The sequence below is a fragment of the Syngnathoides biaculeatus genome, chromosome 22 (genome assembly GCF_019802595.1).
Source record: "Syngnathoides biaculeatus isolate LvHL_M chromosome 22, ASM1980259v1, whole genome shotgun sequence".
Taxonomy (NCBI): Eukaryota; Metazoa; Chordata; class Actinopteri; order Syngnathiformes; family Syngnathidae; genus Syngnathoides; species Syngnathoides biaculeatus.
In genome coordinates this window covers 17,648,758-17,668,509 of record NC_084661.1, presented here as the reverse complement: position 1 = coordinate 17,668,509, position 19,752 = coordinate 17,648,758, and the positions used below count along the sequence as shown (strand labels likewise).

The window sequence follows — 19,752 nt, the reverse complement described above, 5'->3', positions numbered from 1 at the left end:
ATAATCTCACTTAAAAGCTGCCATCAACGCGCATAATAAGACTCTAGTCGTCCTTTTTCTGAGTTTGTGTAAAAGCTTCAGAAAGAATGGTTGCAGCACATGCCCCCCCCCCCCCCCCCCCACGTCAGCCCACCCTCCCGCGGATCCGCTCAAGAAAGTCGCACGTCTTCCGAGTGTCAACTCGCTAAGTTGAGCTGCGGCTGTTGCTGCCATAAACCCGGTGGGAGAGCTCGGAATAATCTCGCCGATGTTAATGATGCAATTTATATGTGAGGGCGAAGCGCTGTTTTGGCAGAGTCTTTCCGACTCATCGGGCCGCAGCCCCCACCCCGAGATGGGAGGGCGGTGGTGGCGGCGTGGGCGGCGGATGTCAGGAGCACCGATAAGTGCCGTTACTATTAGTGTCTGCCTGTCACCCCCTCCTGAGCCGTATTACTTGCGATGTGGCCTTACCTACACATTTTCCGTCCCGGCTAGCCCGCGTTTGAAACAACTCAAAACCAACAGTTGTTGCCGGTGTTTTTATTTGATAAACAAAACAGCAGTTGATAAGTTGAACAGTCGCGGTGTGCTCCTTGTCAGTTTTTCCATGCAAAAAAAAAAAAACTCATTTAGGTTTCATTTATTGCCTGGCACGCCGCGATGACTCGCTAAACTTTTGAACTGGGGAGAGAGAAACGGTGACAGTAATTGCAGCCTTCACTTTGTTTCCTAAAGAGAATGGGGGGGAGGGGGGTGGATTGTTTGAAACCCCAATATTTACATAAATGTTTTTCCCCCCACTTGTTGCTATGAGACACGATGAGAGAAATGTGCCCAATAAATTGTACTGTCGGATACACTCGAGAAAAATAGTATTATTTTTATAAAATTCAGTAATCTTGACAAATTTATGGAACAATCAAGTGCGGTGAATTGATTATGGCAGTAAATTGTAGCTTTGGCAACATTTTTTTTTTTTTAAATTACATTTTCGAAACAGGACATATGCTAACAGAAGTTTTCCTACTCGGGGAATTTTCTTTTAACAGGGACGGAAAAAATTAATAAACAGATGAAAACTGCAAGTGTCTGCTCTGTATGACGGCGATGAACTCAACACACGGACGTTTGCCAGCAAGTGAACACTTTTGATTTATTGCCGCGACCAGTTGAAGCTGACAAACTAAACGCAAAAGGGAGAATTGCAGGCGAGCGAGTGTACCACGACGCCGTCAGTGAATCTCTCTAGGAAGTATTAAGGGTCCAATATGACGATTATACTAATATTAGTAAGACAAGAACAACTTTTTGTGCCTGACAGGATAACGTCATCGTTACCAGCACTCGGAAAGTTATAAATTATTTATATACTTTGAATCTCTTTAGCTTGTTTTGTTTTTTTTCCCCCCTCAGTCAACATGAGTGCATTTTCCCATTTCAGTCACCAGAAAAGAAGCTACTGTTCCGTGTCAGAGTTGTGTTATTTGCCATCTTTTTCCTGGCTCTTAACACATTTTTGCTTCCCCGCCTGGCGTCGTGGATGCCTCCTTACATTTGAGTGCACCTGCCTGCACTTTCCAGGAAGTCTGAGAAGGTGGCGCGTGATCGGACAGTCCGCCGCTAGCCGCTAAATCCCTCTCGTGATAGCGCCGCGGAATCGTCGCCTCGTCAACTTTTATTACTGCGACGGCGGAGATTTAACGTGAGGCGCTAATCCTCGTATGGTACAGGTGGGAGGAACACGTGCAGCGGTGCCTTCCCTTGCAAGTGTAATTCTGACGAGTTCAAAATGGGATGTGAAATTAATATTCCCTAAAGGAACCGCGGATCCCTGGCCACATGCGAGAGCATTCCAGCACCTTGATTGCAGTGATCATTGGAAACATCTCCTAAAAGTATCTGCACAATCCCTTATTATGGGTCGTTTCCATTTCCTTGCAGCATATCCAATTATTCCCTGTCAATCGTGCAATGTTTCTGTGGCTTAATAAAAAAATTTCTCAGCATCAGAACCCGATACAGGATCACAGCTTTTCTGTTTGGTGCGTTGCCAACTGTATTTATTTATTTCGTGACGGTCCTCCTGAGTCGCGTTCGGCCACGTCGTCGGGAGCTGCTGCAAGCGAAAGACTTGCGAGGGTTCTTTAATCGGCCCCCTCAGCAGAGCCGCCGCTTACGTTTCTGCGGCAACGTGATCGGGGCTCTTCGGAAGACCGCTCATACCGAATGTCCAGTCACAAGGAATGTCTGTCCTAACGCGAGTCATTAGGTGGAAGTACGAGTAAAAAGGCCTCATGTAGCGGGGAAAGCTCGTGCTACGCCGGTGGCTGACGACACAAAAGCTCCACTCTTTCTCCTTTGCTGGTCCCCTTCCTTCTCCTTCGCTAAGTGGTACCAGGCGTCGGAATTTCTTCATTTAGCCAGTCGCTGGTCTTTATTTATTCAATGGAATGAGCTATAAAAGCCAAACATTAGGTCATGGCATATTTTCACTAAGAGAAATAAGTCAATGAGACATCAAACCTCCAATTTCCTTAAGCAGAGGGGCTTTTTTTCTTTTCCAAAAAAAAAAAAAGTCAAATGATGCCGTGTGGGATTTTTTTCTGTTTTTTAAATAAAACTTTCAACAGTGTGGCGGCGCACATGCGTTTCCAATTAGGAGCTCCGAAACCCGGGCCCCCCCTACTCGCCCCGACTGCAATTGACCAAGTCTGAGGAAATGTTAAACAGGCATCATAACCATAACAGAGATGGCAGCCAACCCCCCCCCCCCCCCACCTCTTCTTCTTTCCAAACGGTAATTAAGATGTCGCTGCAAATGTATAATACAGACTGCAAGGGCTGCAGAAAATCAGAATCAATCAAGTAAAGCCTAATCAGTTGGTGACACATTAACAGCTCCACCAAAGTAATTTGTCTCTTTGTTGAAAGTCCATTTTGCAAACGATGCTTGATTTGTTCGGATTCTAATGAAAGCAAACAATATGCACTCGCGAACTCGGCTGTCGGACGCAGTTCCGAGGCAGAGGCAATCAGTCCCGCAACCTGGTGGCCCCCCTGAGGAACTGTTGCGCGACTTTGATGTTCTGTCAAAATGAATTGATCCAGACAAACGCTGCCCCCAGCCCCTAACACCCCCGTGTCGACCGCCTCCCGCTCCCGATTCTGTCACCTACGGGGACGGCATTGCGCAGTTGAGAAAGTCGTCGTTTTCCCCAGGAACAGAGGAAAATAGACTTGTTAGTGGCCTCACAGGCTCTTTGATGTGCTCGGCGAGGCTTTTGTTCCTTTACAACCCCCCCCCCCAAAAAAAAGCGGGAGGTGAACCTTCAAGTCGGCTGGGAAACGGCAACATGCTACTTGCATCTTCCGTGACACGCGACCAAAACAAAATAAGAGTTCGAGAATATGCAAACTTAAGGTCGACCGTCGGGACTTAAGGGTGCAACGCTCCTCACTTTTAACAGCTTCGCCAGGACGGATGTCCACAAGTACATCGTCACAAAGGTTCCATATTTTGGCTAAGTCAACTTTCGTAGAGTGCCTCTTTGACATGAACTTAGTATAAAAGTATTTCAAAAAAAAACAAGTTGGTTCTGTCGTACATGAGTGCAGAAAAAAAAAAAAAAAACTGACAACGACTTTAAATGAAACCAGTTTGGTATCCGTTTTGTCCACATTCGGCGAAGACCACCCCCTTTTCCTCTTAGTGGTTGCCTCCAGGTAGAAGATCCACTCGCGAGAGCTCACTGGCTCGGGAGTGGAAAGCAACGACGGAGATCTTCGCTTATGACCTAGATAAACTCGAGAAATTCGAAAGACTGGATTTCAAGCCTCTCAGCGGAAAAATGTCTCCATCCATCCTTCTATCCATCGCTTTTCCGGGACGGGTCGCGGGGGAAGTGGCTTCAGCAGGGATACCCAGACTTCCATTTCCCCAGCCGCTTCTTCCAGCTCTTCCGCAGGCGTTCCCAAGCCAGCCGAGAGACATACTGCAGTCTCTCCGGCGTGTCCTGGGTCGTCCTCGGGCTCTCTTTCCAAATGTGTGGATGAATAAAATTCCTTTTTCACATTGACTGAGGCATCTTCGAGAGAATATAACATCCTGACTTGTGGAAAAAGTGGCATTTGTAGCCTTTGTGATCGACTCCTTCCGCTTCAGTGTAGAACATATTGTAGAATTATTACACTTGTACTGCTTCGCCATGTCAACTACACGCGCACACGCTCATGTTTTTCGATCGTATCAAGCTTTAAAACAATGGAGATTGTCCGCTTCTTCTTCTTCTCAGCGCTCGGATTCTCAGAATCCGTGGACAGAAATTTGCCAAACAACAAACCAAAGAGACACCACATGAACTGGTGGTGGCTGAAGGTTGGAAAGTTGGCTGACACTTAAAAGTGCTTTTTAATAAGCTCGTGTTTTTAAAGCATGTGGGAGCCTTTTTTTTTTTTTTTTTTAAATATTCTCTCTGTATTGTCTGTTTATCCCGACTGCGTGTGTATCCGGAATGTATCTCGGATAAACGGCGTTCACTGTAGCTGGTGACAAAAAGAAAAGAAAACCAAAAAAAAAAAAAAAATAATGTTCCCGTTCATACTTCGCGGAGGCCGGAACAGCGTACGACCGACTGGATGCGCAACATGGCCGCTTTCAAAGCAAGCTCAGCGAGGCGGAGACGCATCGGAGCAAAGTGATACTTATCTGTCTAAGCTTCCGTTTGGTCAATTCTCATTTAAGCGAATCCAATTACCATCGATCGGACCGCTCCTCCGAGCCCAGCTTCAGGTTTTCCTTGATCCCCAACTTGGACGGAACGGAGCTATTTAACCCCATTACAACCTCTGATGAAGCGCTTAGTTGGGGAGCGGGCGTGTCGACCATTGATCCACGCACACCCACGGGGTTCACCCGGCGTAAGCCTCGCTAGCGCTCCACCGGCGGGGTGCCTCGGTGTCGGACGAGATTTCTTTTGAGGTGCACAAAAGTGAGGCAGTTATGAAGGATATCGCTCTGAGTTAAGAGCACCTTGGAGGTATAAAAACCGACAGAGGTTGCCGGGTGGAGGAGGAAAACACTCACGCAGTCAACATTCCGTCTTTAGAAGACCGTTCGACCGGGTTCTGCCATCCCGTCTTGGGAGCAATTTAGTCGCACGGGGTACGAGGAGAGCATGTCGACTTACTCCGCTGAGGGCAATTTGGACCTGAGTTCACAGGGGAGTTTTGAACTTACCTTTGGGCAAGCTTCCCGAGCACCATTTCTTGGCTGAGGTCATTCTATATTCCGCAAAGGCAGGCTACCGTATATTTCATTCTCTTCACGCTTGCAAGGAAGTGGATGTGAGGCTTAAGGGTGCTTCGGTAGTCCGTCTAGAAGCAACTCTCAATTTTTAGGGTATTAAATATTTCAAGTGTTAGACCTTTAGTGGAGACATCGGGAACTGAGCCGGGACCACCCGCATCTCGTTCCTCCGATTGCGGTCGTCGGGGTGCGACGCCAAATCATCTGAAGCTTTGGTGGCTGCACCCATTTCAGTCACCGGGGGTCTGCACCATTTTATGTCCATTGCGACGCCCCAATTTCTCTCACCGGGATCAAACTCTATGAGACAATTTTCCGAGTTTTAAGATTCTTTTTTTTTTTTTTTTTGTCCAGATGTTGAACCAGCAACCAGACGGCTCAAGCCTCTCCGATTTCCATTCCCGGGGGTGCCTCCATTTCAAACACGGGTTCCATATGCACTCCTCTGCGTAGATACCAATTTTTTGGAAAAAGCGCAAACAAACAAAAACACCCACAAGGAGACTTCCTCGATTTCTCCTCATTTTCAGCCGCTTTTGTTTACTATCAACAGACCCGAGAAGGATCCCATGCAATCAGGAGAACCCATGAATAATAATCTCCAAACACAGATCCAGTCAAGATTTGGACAAGCACCAATTTCTTTTACGTGCCGGCCCGCCTCGGGGGAACATTTGTCTGATGAAATTTATTGTGACACGTCAATTGTGTTGCGGCGAGTAATTTCTCTCTAATTGACGAGTCTCGGGGAAAGCGGGCCAACGAGATAACGGCGCAAATATTATGAAAGCTCTTTTCTCTCTCTCTCTGCGCGCGACACCTCTGATAAATTACACAGACAAAAGACCAACCTGAGCGATTTTCACAGAGTTCTGCGTCGAACCGCCGGCGTGATATTCAACTTCCCTCCTCTTGACGATTTCTTCAAACCTTGAAAGAAAGCAAAATTTGAAAAGCTTGCTCAAGGATGATCGCTCAATAACTTTGGGCAGACATAAAAAGAGACCGCGGCCGTAAGAAGGTCTTCTTCAAAAAGCACAAGAGGAACGTTGTTCACACGTGGATGTCATAAAATTCGACAGTTTTAATCACCCCATTTTTTACCATTTATTTCTTTATTTTCAATTCTTTTTAAAGCCGTGTGTTAAATTTGTGGGACGATATCCTCGTGCGGTTTCCTGGGGAAATGCCGCCACATCTTACCGAGTGATGTCTTCCAAAAATAAAGAAACAACACGCAGGGAGTAAACAAACGTTCGCTGAATCAAATCTCAAACTCTCTTATCTGCTTGTAAAGCGGTAACGACAGTGACAATAAATGGCAATTCCTTCATTCAGAATCTTGGAATCGGAATTGCGCCGATGCCACGCGTATGTGATGCAAGGCCGCGAGGTTGTCGCGTTATCTGGGGGACTGCGGACATGAATAATGCGCATTCTTCACCCGCACGGGAAGGGCTCGTCGTGTAAACGCGTGCGCGCCCCACTGAGGAAAATCGACCGAGCGGCCGACAAGACGATACGCTGCGTTCCCGAATGGAACGCCGCCCATTTGTAGACGCACTCGCAAACCGCCAACAAACGCCCTGTAATTCCACCTTAAATGAAGTGAGCGTGGAGGTGAACGTAGATCACGAGCACCGCCGCTTGTATCAACAAACTATTACACGGTGTCAAGCGGCATTCCCTTTTTAGGATCTTTGCACACAGGAGGTTGCACGTATTCCGGAGGGAGCGCGCTTGGAATTCCGCAGCCGGGAAAAAAAATAAATAAATACACACGGCCCTTAAATGCCGTACACGGGCCGCGGACTTTGTTTCTCGCTTGTCGTTATTCACTTCGCTTTGCGATAAGATACATAAACACGGGCGGCGGTGCACTTTCAATTGCTTTACCGGACAAACGATGACAAAATAAACACGTAATAAGCGCGTTCATAAATAAGCTGCTCGGGCCGCAAGCGACGCCCGAGCGCTAGCTGACGGTTGACCAATAAACAGCCAGCGCACAACAGCCAACGCTACACTCTCGTTCGCTGACTACGTCGTCACTCAGTTGAACAAGTCCCACCTTTTAAAGCCGCGCACACACAAAGTTACATTACGACATTCTAGAGCGTAACGTGAAAACGACGAGACAATGTACAACAATTATACTTTTATATTTTATCTGATTACCCAATGAATTCATGGGATGCTCTATTCATCTAATCCATTCTCCAAAGTTTTGATAGCAGCAGCAAAATGCTCAGTTGACGCACTCCCCACATTTTGGAAGGTGTCGACAAGAAGAAGGAAATGAGGCATATTTTGTATATGTATTTTACTTATGTCACTAGATACCAGGCATAAAGAATAAAACATTTTTCGGAAGTTTGCGTTCAAACAGTCAAAGAATTAAACCACAGTCCTGCTCGTTAGCGAAGAATTACGCAAACTTGTTTTCCAAGTTTGATCTCGAGATGGATCGATACATAAATCCGGCATCAGGACGAGATGCAAAAAAAAAAAAAAAAAAAAATCAAGTAAGAACCAATGACGTGAGTCGTCCATTTTGGGTTGAAGATGCTGTTTTACTTGGTTCGGTACCATTTCCACGGGTTCTACCTGAACTAGTCCAAGGGAATTGAGCCACTCGCCAACAAAAACGGTTTTTTTTTTTTTTTTTTTTGTCGTTAGTTATACATAGCGATGGATCTGGTGTGTCACTTTGCCCACAATCCCGCTATCCTTTCGAAAATACCACGCCGATTTCATATCCCGACTTATTTTGCAAATCCCAAACCTACTGCAGACGAGCAAATAATTTGCCACAAAATGTCATCCGGTGGCGCTGCGAACTCCGGCCACGCTTGAACGAAGCGTCGCCAGAGTTTTGAGCCGGTGTGAAAGTAACCTTTACGGCTTCAAAGAAAGTCTTCAGATCGTGTCCCCGGGTGGTCGAGAGAGGCCAGGACATCTTTCGAAAAACTTCCCGTGCAAGTGGAAAATAAGCAAACTAGGAGGGGTGGAGTGGGGGGGATCCACCCCGAGACACCTGTTATGACTCCTTGACAAAAGACGGATTAAAAAGAACTCTGGGTGTTTATAACACGAAGGAATCCAGAAGTCATTTCAAATCAGCTTCTGAGCGTTTTCTCCCCCCCCCCCTTTCCCTTCTTTCCTCTCCTTCCTGGAAATATTTGCTCCACCGAGTGGGGGGGGGGGGGGTGTGTCGCCTGCTCTTAGGCCGCCTCGAAAATCCCATCCGAAAAGGGAGCAGCTGCCCGGAGACCTTTGCACCCGCAAACAACACGTGATCCCCCGCAGTAGTGGCATCGTAAACGGCCTCCCCTTTGGCCATTTAGGGAGAGAAAATCCCTTCCCGATCCGCCGCTGAGCTGGTGACGGGAGGGAGGGAGGGATGGAGGGACGGAGTGTGTGGGTGGAAAGGGAAAAAAAAAAAAAAAAAAAAAGAGAGAATTGTTTTGGACAGAATGTCCTCAGCCACTAAACTGTGTTACACAAGCGCGGTGGCGGTGGGGCTCACTTGAGGAAACATTTCAGCTCCGCGTTCATACTGTACATACTTTTTTTTTAACCAAACTCTAGGTCAGAACAGCAATTTCTTGGCAAATAGATTTCTGATTCACGTTTATCATAATAAAGATACATCTTGGAGAGTTCTTTAGCACCGTTGGAAGAGAGTTTGGGGAAGCTTTTTAACGGCTAAGACATCCCCGCAGATGCGAATCTCAGTTGTCACGAAGGTTACGACCCACAGAAATGTCACCGCGTCGAAAGTCGGACAAGTACCCGACGGTCCGACAAACACACGATCTGCGCGTGTGGTAGAAAATGCGCGTGTCGGCATCGTGACCCAGTTTGTGGGGCGAATGAGGAACGCCGTGTAAAAAAAATAAAAAATAAGTCACTGACATCCAAGTCAAGCCTGGAAATAGATGACTCATTTTACCACGAAAGGCCACCTAACATATTTCTATATCTAGAATTTGAAATGACAGAAAAGCAAAAACTAAAACGGTGTCGAGACGGGGAACTCGGTGGAAGAGTTGCAGGCGCACGTCCACCACGCAAATCGTCCGGAAACGATAGCGTTAAAGGAAGTCTATTTTTGCTTTATTTCGCCTCCTTGGTAGAGTCTTTTGATTTGTACTCGGCATGTAATACCTGCGACCTAACGCTTGAAATCACGAGGTGAAGGTCCGAAAGGCAGGCTCCTTTCCGTTCCCGTCAATCTCGCCATCAAAGGGAAGTACGCCAGCTTCCCAAAGTGACTCATGACTCCCCCCCCCTCCAAAATCAACCCAGAAGATTATTTACACGAGACCACAATTCAAGACTTGCTCTCGCAAAGATCTTCCAGAAAGGGGGCGAGACGAGCCCCGTTGAGCCGATCGCTCTTCGTGAGCCCACCTCGTTAAAACCCGGACGAGTGAGGACGGGTCTCCGTTAATCAATGGCCCGACTGGATCTGGATGCCTGGAGGGGTTAAAAAAAGCGTCTGGGAGAGTCCCAAAGTGGTTGAGCGCACCGGGGGTAATTTATCGCTAATGATCACCGCGGCACTACCCGTCCTCCTTTAATTGCCTCGTTCACGTTGAAGCGGCTAACAAATCACCGGAGGTCCCAAAACCGTCTCCTCCGTCGGTGCTCGAGGGGCGGGGGGGGGGCCCTCATTTGCTCGCCCTCCGTGCATTATCTCCGTTTTAACAAGAGCAAGCAGATACTCTCGGGCTGTGTTCACACGCACACAAAAGCCCGATTTAACCATCGGTCTGCTTTCTGAAGCGCGCTGGGAAATTGACTTTCCTTCCTTGCATGACTAAACGCAAACAATTAATCATCTTCAGAAATCTGTCACTTACAGTGAGCTCGTAACAAAATCTGCAGAACAGCGACCACGGAGCTACAGTACCACCTCGGTTCTCGACCACAATCCGTTCCAGGAGGGGGTTCGAGATGTGATTTGTTTGAAAACCGGATCGATATTTCCAATTACAATTAATGGAAAAAGAAATAATGCGTTCCAAGCCAAAAAAAACATTTTTTTTTTTTTTTAGCTTTTTTCTGATAATAAACTGCATATTAGAAATACATGTATAGTTTAAATACTTGATATAATAAAATTATTGATAATGTTATTATCCAAGCCGCTTATCCTCACAAGGGTTGCGGAAAGCTGTAGCCTATCCCAGCGAGCTTCGGGCGAAATGCGGACCACACCCTGAACTGGTCGCCAGTCAGTCGCAGGGCAGATATCGACACCACCGCTGAGCGGGAATCGATCCCACGCTGCCCGCACCAAAGGCAGGCGTGTGTACCAGTACTCCATCAGTGACTCCATAAAATAATTGAAGAAATATGTTTATTTTTTGCTTAAAATGTATGCTTTAGTGGGAGTGCATTGCCATATCTGTAGCGACTCGGCTGCAGCGCTCCAGCGACCCTAGTGAGGATGAGCAGAATGGAAGATGGATAAATATATATTTAAGTATTATACATAATACTACTAGAAATTATGCATGCGAGGTGCAGGTATTATTGTTCACTAGGGGTCGCAAATCCTCACACGAAAAACCGTAGTATTGATGACTTTGCACATGCGAGCGCGGCGGCCTTAAAAGTCCGTCGAGTGACGCGGGGGGAGGGCGCTTAAAGAAATCTCGGTTCCAGAAGTGGAGACGAGTCCCGTCGCTGATTAGAATCCCCCAACGGCGGGCGCGTCGTGTCCCTCGCCTCCATTCCGTGGCGGTCTGGAGCCCCCACGTGCGCTAATTGTTTCCGTAGGTCAGGCTGACTTGAGGAGGGAAAAACAGCTTGAAAGGTAGATGGAAGAGGATGGAAGCCGTTTTTTTTCTTCCCCCAATTAAATTGTTTGTCAAAGCCTTCGCAAGAGGGGTTATGCAGTTTATCCGTATGAAAATCGATATGCGGCGTCCCTCCGCAAACGCCGGTCCTGAAGCGAGACAGGATCATTAATTATTCGCCGCTGCCGCGCTCCTCAAGGTTGAGCCTCATCTCTTCTTATTCCCGATCAATAATTATCTTCTTGGCCTTTCAAAATACATATATATTTTATCTTTTTTATTTGTTACTCCAAGCAAGAAGAAGTAACAAAACTTGAGTCAATTTTTCAGGTGTACGTATTTACCTAGGAATTGATTTTGATTTTGATTTTTTGGCGCTAATCCTTTTTACATTCACTGACCCAAGTTGATCCAACGCTAGCTTGGCCTCGAACAACCACAACGCGACGTGAATCCTGCTTTTCGGAAGATGGCGGCAGAGTCCTGCCGTTGAATCGTGAAAATATGTAATTGACGCCCCATGAAAAAACTTTCATCCAGGACTGTAATTTGCTGATAGATGCCAAATGTTGTCGCCAAAGGATTATTTTCTGGCGCAAATGAAGCTCCTCAACTCAGTCTGATGTAATTCCTTGGCACAAAGATGGGACATGTTGTTGAAAAACTGAAAAGAAAAAAATATGCAGGGATTCACCGCCATGTTTTTTTTTTTAATTGAAATACGTTGTGAAGATTTTTTTTCCTCTGTTATGTAACGTTATCAAAAGAGGTAGATTATTTTCTATAACTGGCAGTAATATTTCATTTTTTTTTTTTTTTTTTTTTTTAAGCCACCTATGGATATTCTACGTGCTTTCCTTTTTTAAGCAAAAGCCGCTGGCGAGGTACGTCTCGCTGGGAATTAACGCGGAATGAATATGCGCAAATGAGTCACGAGCGGAGGCCTCGCCGACGCGCTCTAATCGAGTGTGGGACGAACGGCGGTCGGCCAAAAGCGTCAGAACATTGTTCAGGTATCGCAGCCTATTTGGCTAAATCCCCGTTGAGCGTGAGAAAACAAGACCCTATTACCTCCAGCTTTTGGGCGCACAATTAATGACTGCGCAATTACACGGCCGTAATGGGGGAGTAATTACATTACAATGTTGAAATAACAAACGCGCATCACCGGTTTCTTTTTTTTTTTTTTGTTTTTTTTTTTTTTTTTTTTTTTTTAAATGGACCATTCACTTGGCGTTAGTGTGAGGACCGTGTACTCAATTAGGCCGCGCTCGCACGTATCATTTCCTGTACCCGTCCCCCCCCCCCCCCCCCCCGCTTTCTTTCTTTGCGCCGCAGAGGGTGGCGTTGTTTTGTCACAGTGCGACAGTGGCGGAAAAAGAGGAAGGGGCGGGCGGAAGGACGCGAGGAAAGCTTCTGGCGTTTTTCCTCCCGAGGACCGAGACTCGAAAACCCAGGAGACTTTCTCCTTATATCAGGGGTTGGCCCACGGTCCGGAGCCCTCTTCGACTGCGGGGGCCATATGGCCTGGTATGACCCCCCCCCCGCCCCCCCTCCAAACACACGCCCAAGCATCAGCCCAGATAGCACACTATAACTAGATTAGCCTCCCTGGTTAAAAAGAGAGGCTGTTGCTGCTGCCGGAGGTTCGGGGGAGGTGGGGGGGTAAATCAAAGACGACTAAAAATAGCCCTGAGCGTGCTTGTCTTCCCCCCCCCCCCCCCTGAACGGAACACACTATTATGCAGCGGCTGAGACGCCCACATATTAATTATAAAATGGAGCAAAGGATTGGGGTGGTGGTGGTGGGGGGGTTTGTTGGATCATGTTGGTTGCACCACCTGCTGGCCGCCGACAAGAGCACCCCCACCCGTTGCATCAGCCTCGGATGATGACTTTTTTTTTTTTTTTTTAATGGACTTGCTCGTTTGAAATGCAGGTCGAGATCCAACTCGAAGGGTAGCGGAACGGACGGTTTACGTTCTAGGAACGCGTACCAAGCCAAAATACTGCTCGGATGGCATCTGTAGGTCCAAAACAGAAAAGCAGAAAGTAAGGTTGGATATTTCGGGGACATTTTAAAATGGAAAGGCGTACTTTTCTGAACCAAACTGGAGTCTTTTTTAGTCAACTACGCAAAAGGACTTTGGATCAAGCGCAACCCAGACACTCAAAATGTCACCGGTCCCAATAAGTGGTGCGGTTCAAATCGGCTAAGCTTGGATGGCATCTGTACGTCCAAAATGTTGAAAAATGTTATCCGTCCAGACCTTTACAAGCGTACTACAGTACTTCCACCGACACTCACGTCAAGGGTACCGAAAAGGATCAGAACCGGAATCAGAATTAGCTTTGACGGCCCGAGTACGTAACAACAACGCGCGAGGGATTTGTCTCTGTCCCTGGTCTGGTCCAACGATCCGCTCGGGCGGTTTGTCGGTTTTGCACAACGGCACTGCGATCCGAAGGGTTTCAACCTTTCCTTGAAGCGTACTTTCCCTGTCGCTGTCTGAATCACAAAAAGGCAAAAAACTCGCTCGCGCTTTGACGAGCAGACGGCACTGCGACGTCAAGCCCGCCAAAAGTACGACGGTTGTGAATTAATATTTGGGGAAAACCTGAAAAATGCAAAGCGCACCTCCCTCGCAGCCGTCGTCTCGAAGTCAAAAACGTCAAACTCGCTAGCCGTCATGTCAAGAAGACCCTGGTGTCCGCATTTCACGCTCTCGAGGGGTTCGGCGGCGGCCGTGTCGTATTTATGCAAACGCCGCCACTTCATCACGTTCATGGATATCAATAAAACATCGCCGGCGTCTCAATTACGGCGGCAGCGCCATTAATCTCGGCGCTGTCTCTTCGGCTCCGGGGGGCCTGGGGGGTGTCCGCCGCTGATGGATGCCAGCCCGCGACCGACCCCATTCGGGGCCCGACGGAGGTGACTTCAAGAACTGCGGGACCCCCACTCCGCAAAAGACGGGGGGGGGGGGGGTGTCAGGGGTCTTCACACTCTGCAAAGCACGAGAATATCCTGTGGAGTGGTATCACCCGGACGTTGGCTGAGGTTGGTTGGTTTGGCAGCAGTGATGATTTATCTCAAAAAATAAAAATCAGACGCCAGAGCCCTGCCACGTATAGCGACAAACCACTTTTCTATTAGACAAGGCTACGGTCTGATAAAATGAAGCTCCTCTCCTCACTTCAACAGTCAAGTCTACGTGCGGTTCACAAATGATCTGCCGTCACAACTGAGTGTCATCCGAGCATCTCGTATGCGTTGTTCAAGTTTGGTACACACCGGAAAAAAATCGCTAGCACCTTCGGAGGGCAAAAAAAAAACGATCCCAAAACCCGGAAGTGGCCCATTCCGGAGCTAAATGTCATTTTGAGCACGGCTTTTTGAGGCTTTTGGGGCAGTCTACGTCCGCTTGTTTCCTGTGAGTTTACTCGTGATAGACTTGCGAACAAAAGTTTGTGTTTTGTCAAGCGAAAAACGTCTCTGTGGCTGAATTTCCCAAAAAGGGACACCGAAGCCAATTTTGGCAATTTACAGCCAACCAAATTGGCCAATTTCAGTGTTTCGGGTTCATCTTTTGCGAAGAATGGGAGATAATTTTGCTCCTGTGAATCATTCCACTGTCCGTAGAAAGCGCTCGAGATTTCCCAGCTGTTGTGAATGCAGCAGGAAGTGCTCCCAAAACTATTCCGCCGATCACCAACGAGATCGGAAGCGCGGCCGCCGCGGGCCTGTCGCACGTCGTCCGGTATTCCGGATGTCCGGAATGGCCGCAACATGGACGGCTTCAAACCAAAACGCCGGACGGACATTGCGTGTCATTTTCGCCGTGGCTTCTTCAGATGTTTTTTCTGAGTCTGTACGAGATTGCCGCACAGTTGAGGCTGCGAAGTGAAGCTGATTCCGCAGGCGGACTTTATGGGAATTTTTCGCCCAAATTCTTTGCGTCCGCGAACGCGGGAAAGCCCAGAAAACGTCGCGTTCGAGCGCGCTGACGGAGCCGAGCGTATCGTACGCAGTCGGAATTGTCGCGCGTGTTCCGCTCTTTGTTGTTTCGCCTTCGCCGTTTGGCAGATTGAGCGCGTGCCGCGTACACAACGCGGCGGGGCGCACGCGAGCGCGGAGGCACCGCCGCCGATCTCCCGTGTCGTGTGAAGACGATGCGTGCGTCTCAACCCCCCCCCCCCCCCAAGGAACAGGAACACCTCCCCCCTCCCTTCCCTCAGCCGGCTCGCTAATGTTGCCTGCATTATTCATGCTCGCACACGCGATATACAGACGGGCTGCGCGATTGTGACGTGGCTAATCTGCATTTAGCGCAGAGGAAGATTGATGAATTTAATTGCTGCGCGCAAACAACCCTCTGCAAAGACCAGTAAACAATTCATTATCGTTCTGAATGGGGGGGGGGGGACAACCCACACTGCTTATAATCATTAACTCTAATATGGTTGTTTTGTAGCGTGTCAGGGAATGCAACGCGCCTCCCTGGAATCGAGTGTTTGCCCACATTGTGATCTCCTGCAGAAAGCAGGCGGGCCTTCGCTATGATGACATGTTATTTCCTGCTGAGGCTCTGTGGAAAGAGGGGTGGGGATGGGGGGGGGGGGCACCAAGAGGGGGAACAGCAGGCGGCGCTTGCCTCCTGGTGGACAGCGAGTGGCGTCGAGAGAGTGTTCTATGAAAACGTCAAAAAACGTGGCGATTCACTTCTTTCTACAGAAAAAAAAAACAAAAAACAAAAAACATTTGTGTTGAGTTTCGCCGTTTAGCCGTCACGGGGCCCTGAGCGCTCGGAGGGCGGGGGGCGGGGAGCGGGGGGCGCGGCTGTCCGGCAGAGGCTCCTCGTAGCAAGGCGAGATTTTGGCAGTCGTCCTGCGTCGACCCACAAAAAAAGTCTCAAGAAGTCCAATTTGTGAAAATTAGGTTCAAAAGTTCGCCGTTCACTACCAAATAGGACCCCCCCCCCCACCGCCCCCCCCCCTGAAACCAGTTTCCTTTAGCGTCACGACATTTGGCAGGCACGTCTATCTTGACTAGCTCACAGAAAATGACACAGGAAGCTTGTGGTTTTTGTTTACGGGAGCCCTTTCAAAGTCACTCTGTATTCGAGAATCGTGGATTACTTTTGTCCAAATGAAGCTCCTCAACTTGCTACAGCACTCAATTTTAGCACTAAAATCACAACAGCGAGTTTTTCAGCAAAAAAAAAAAAAAAAAACATGAATTTCGGTTTAGAGGAGACACACAGAGGGAGACAAATGCTGAAGCGCAAACGTGCTGGCATGTGTTCAGAAAAATGACTAACGACTGAGTCAGGAATTTTGGCCCGGCCTGTGCTGGATCGAAACGTAGACTGAAGAACGGCATATGTGACGACTTCTGCGTCTGCGAGATGTCGAGCATTAGACATCCCACAGTGTTTTGGGGATGGTGTTAATTTGCTCAAATTTGCTCAAAACGTAGCAAATGAGTGAATAGAAGCCACCATGCAGCATTTTGTTTTGTTTTAGCGAACACACGTGCGGCGCGATCGCAGGCCGGGGTCGTCGCCTGCGAATTAACCGGCAAAGCGCCGCGTTCGACGAGTCTCTACCTTGCGCAGAATCAGTCTAAAGATAAAAGATTATGGCCGCGCCGGTGCCGCTTCGGGCCTTGAGGCCACGTCCTGCGACCCTTTTGTCAGGTAACGAAACCCGACAGGGTGGACCGGAGTCGCTTGGTTAAGCTTCCGCACTACCCGCAGACTTTAAAGCTATTAAAAGACACTTTTCAAGCACATTCTAATCGTATCTGACGGACGAGTGTAACGGCAAAAATATGATTAGCAGCACGGCTCACTGAGGCCTAAAGTGAGCAGGAACGCTCGGTTTTTTTTTTGTTTTTTTTTTTTTTCAACAGACAGAAAAGTGAGGACACCCGCATACTCGTCGTTTGCCATTTGGAGATTCACTCAACGGAAAACAATTTATAGTTACACGAGTGCCTGTCCAAAAAATGACCACTGCAACATAGCAAAAAAATGCTGTTTTTGTTTTGTTTTTTGTCAAATTCCTTGTGTGTTGCGACAGGAACGCAGATTCTGATTCTGATATACGACTTAAAAACCCGCCAAAATGCCGAGTCGCCTCTACCGTAAACCCGCCAAAATGCCGAGTCGCCAGTGCCGCCTCAAGTCGACTGGCTCGCGCCAACCCTAACGAGGAAACAAAACGGATGGATGCACAAATACTAGCACATCAATTCAAAATCCAATCCAACATCTTCATTGAAGTACTAGTTTTGCTTTTTACTCGTTTGGATTTTTTTGCAAATCCTAATCACATGATTCATAAACATTTTAAAAAGGGAATGAAAAATAAAGACTTCAGCGTGCCGTTAGGTAACCTGGACTATCCGGTCCCGAGCAGATAAGACGGCAGCGGCCACGAGTGCACCAAGACGTCTCGGGCCACCCTGGCTACAGCAAACGACGCCTGTCGACATACTGGAAGGCATATTGGCGTGGGCTCCCGTCACGCGCGGTCGCTTTTCCGAGCGGGCGCCACGTGAACCCAGACAGAAAGCGGTGCCATCTGCACTCTTGCCACGCCCCCCCCCCCGGGCAAAGACGACAATCGGTGATTGAGAGTCAGCGTTGGTTGCCGTGTGATCGACACGCTCGCCTTTGGCGTTACGTCACGGGCCGCCGTGTCGTGCGCGACGCCAACGTTTACGCCGCATCTGGCAAGAGTACGAATGTGCGTCGCTCTCGTCCGAATCGACGTGAAGTGCGCCAGCGAGCATCCTGCCTCCCTTCCTATTGCGCAATCGCTCACTTGAAAACAGCGATAGCAACAGCGCCAGTCATTGGTCAAATCAGGGTACTACAACAGAGGACGGCAAGTGCTTCTTTTTGTCTCTCGTCATCAATATATTTAAAAGTTTTTAAAGACAATTGTCATTTGAATTACGTCCAATCGTTATCATTTAAATCATACATTTCGTTCATGTCGTCTTCTTTTCCTTTCGGCTTGTCCCGTTAGGGGTCGCCACAGCGTGTCATCTTTTTCGTGCATCTTCCGCTCTAACATTTTCTACACATATGCAGTTAAATTATGTCTTAGTTTCATAATCAATTTATAGAAAATAGTTAATGGAAATGTTATTATGATGAATTATTTCAATTAGTTCAGAATAAAATGTTTATTTACATTGATCGTAGTTAACTACAGTGTATGTATTGCTACACTGTATATAAAATGACAATTATTATAGTTGTTTACATATTGTAAGTAGATGTGGCTGTGTAAGTTGTTAAATATTCATATACTCAAGATATTTTAAAAAATCTAATTTAATAGTTGAAATATTTCATCAGGATGTAATTAAACCCAGAATTTATTTTCAAATGTACGAGTTATCGTAAATTGCACGCTGTATCTTCATTATACCTATAATTACATGTTCTCAATTCCTTTGTTTAAAAATAATATATATAAAATGACAATTATTTAAATTATGAATTACAGTTGTTTACATATGGTAAGCAGATGTGGCTCTGTAAGTGGTTAAATATGCATATAGTCGATTTATTTTTAAAAATCTAATTTAATAGTTGAAATATTTCATCAGAACGTAATTAAACCCAGAATTTATTTTCAAATGTGCAAGTTATGGTCAATTACATAATGTATATTCATTATACCTATGATTACATGTTCATAATTCCTTTGTTTAGCAATACATTTTATACATTGAAAGCATTGTATGTTCCTTAATGATTAGATTTGATCATCATCATGGCGTTACAGAACATTCTTCAAATACTTAGTCGTCTTGTATATGGTTGAATAGAAAAGCTACAGCACTTCAAGGGAGGTGGGGCACTTTGACAAAAATTCTGAAAAAATGAATTCAGGCCTCTTTTTTTTTTTTTTTTTTTTTCTACAACTTTTGAATTTGACATTTCACGTAACGGAAAGAGAATTTACTGCAACCTCGTGTTGCCATGTAGCGCGTGTGTCACGTTCTGGGCTAATTTACTGCGTAGCTATTTTGAGCTTGGGGATGAATGACCAGCGCAAGCAAGCCCTTATTTGGCTCCAAAACGCATACTTTCCTATTGAGTGGTTTTCCTTTCATTTTTGGGGTTTTTTTTACTCACAATGCCTTGTGTTTGTCCTCAGCAAGGATCTGGTCGTTCGGCTTCAACCCGTACCTTTTTTCCAAAACAAATACACAAAGTACATTTTGGATGTAGTTCCGTCACAGATAATTGAAGATATGACGGGTAATAAATTGGAAAAGTTACTTACTTATCAAGGAAGTCTTTGTCCACCACAGCAGAAATGTCCAGAAGGGGATTGCCCATCCCGAAAAGAGTGTTTTCACTGCAAAATAAACAGCGGTGTGCAAACTTCTGCAATATGTTTTTTTTTTTAAACTATTGTGAATTTGGGGATTTGAGATCACACCTTAAAAATAGGTCTCAAAAGGCTACATTAAAATATATTTGAAAAAAAAAATTATAATTTATGTGCATGATGTGAAAATTTGTTTATTTCCCCTTAAAGACCTGTGAGGTTGTATTTTTTTATCTTTTCTGTAAACATTACCAAATAGATTTTCCAAAATAAAGAATGCATTGACATGTGTGATAA

At 46.7% G+C, this 19,752-nt stretch overlaps 1 protein-coding gene across 6 annotated transcripts in view; it reads right to left on the bottom strand.

Moving 5' to 3' along the window:
- Nucleotides 1–19,752, bottom strand: part of LOC133495157 (adenosine kinase-like) — an 83,396-nt gene that overhangs the window by 61,576 nt on the left and 2,068 nt on the right. For all 6 annotated transcript variants that reach the window (XR_009793499.1, XM_061809444.1, XM_061809445.1 and 3 more), the window contains exons 2-4: nt 19,408–19,482; nt 19,257–19,310; nt 6,139–6,217 (exon numbers count right to left, since the gene is read on the bottom strand). Coding sequence is in view for 5 of the 6 variants with exons in the window: in XM_061809444.1 (XP_061665428.1) it covers nt 6,139–6,217; nt 19,257–19,310; nt 19,408–19,482 (208 nt within the window). In the remaining variant the exon portion in view is untranslated. The remainder of the gene's footprint in view (nt 1–6,138; nt 6,218–19,256; nt 19,311–19,407; nt 19,483–19,752) is intronic.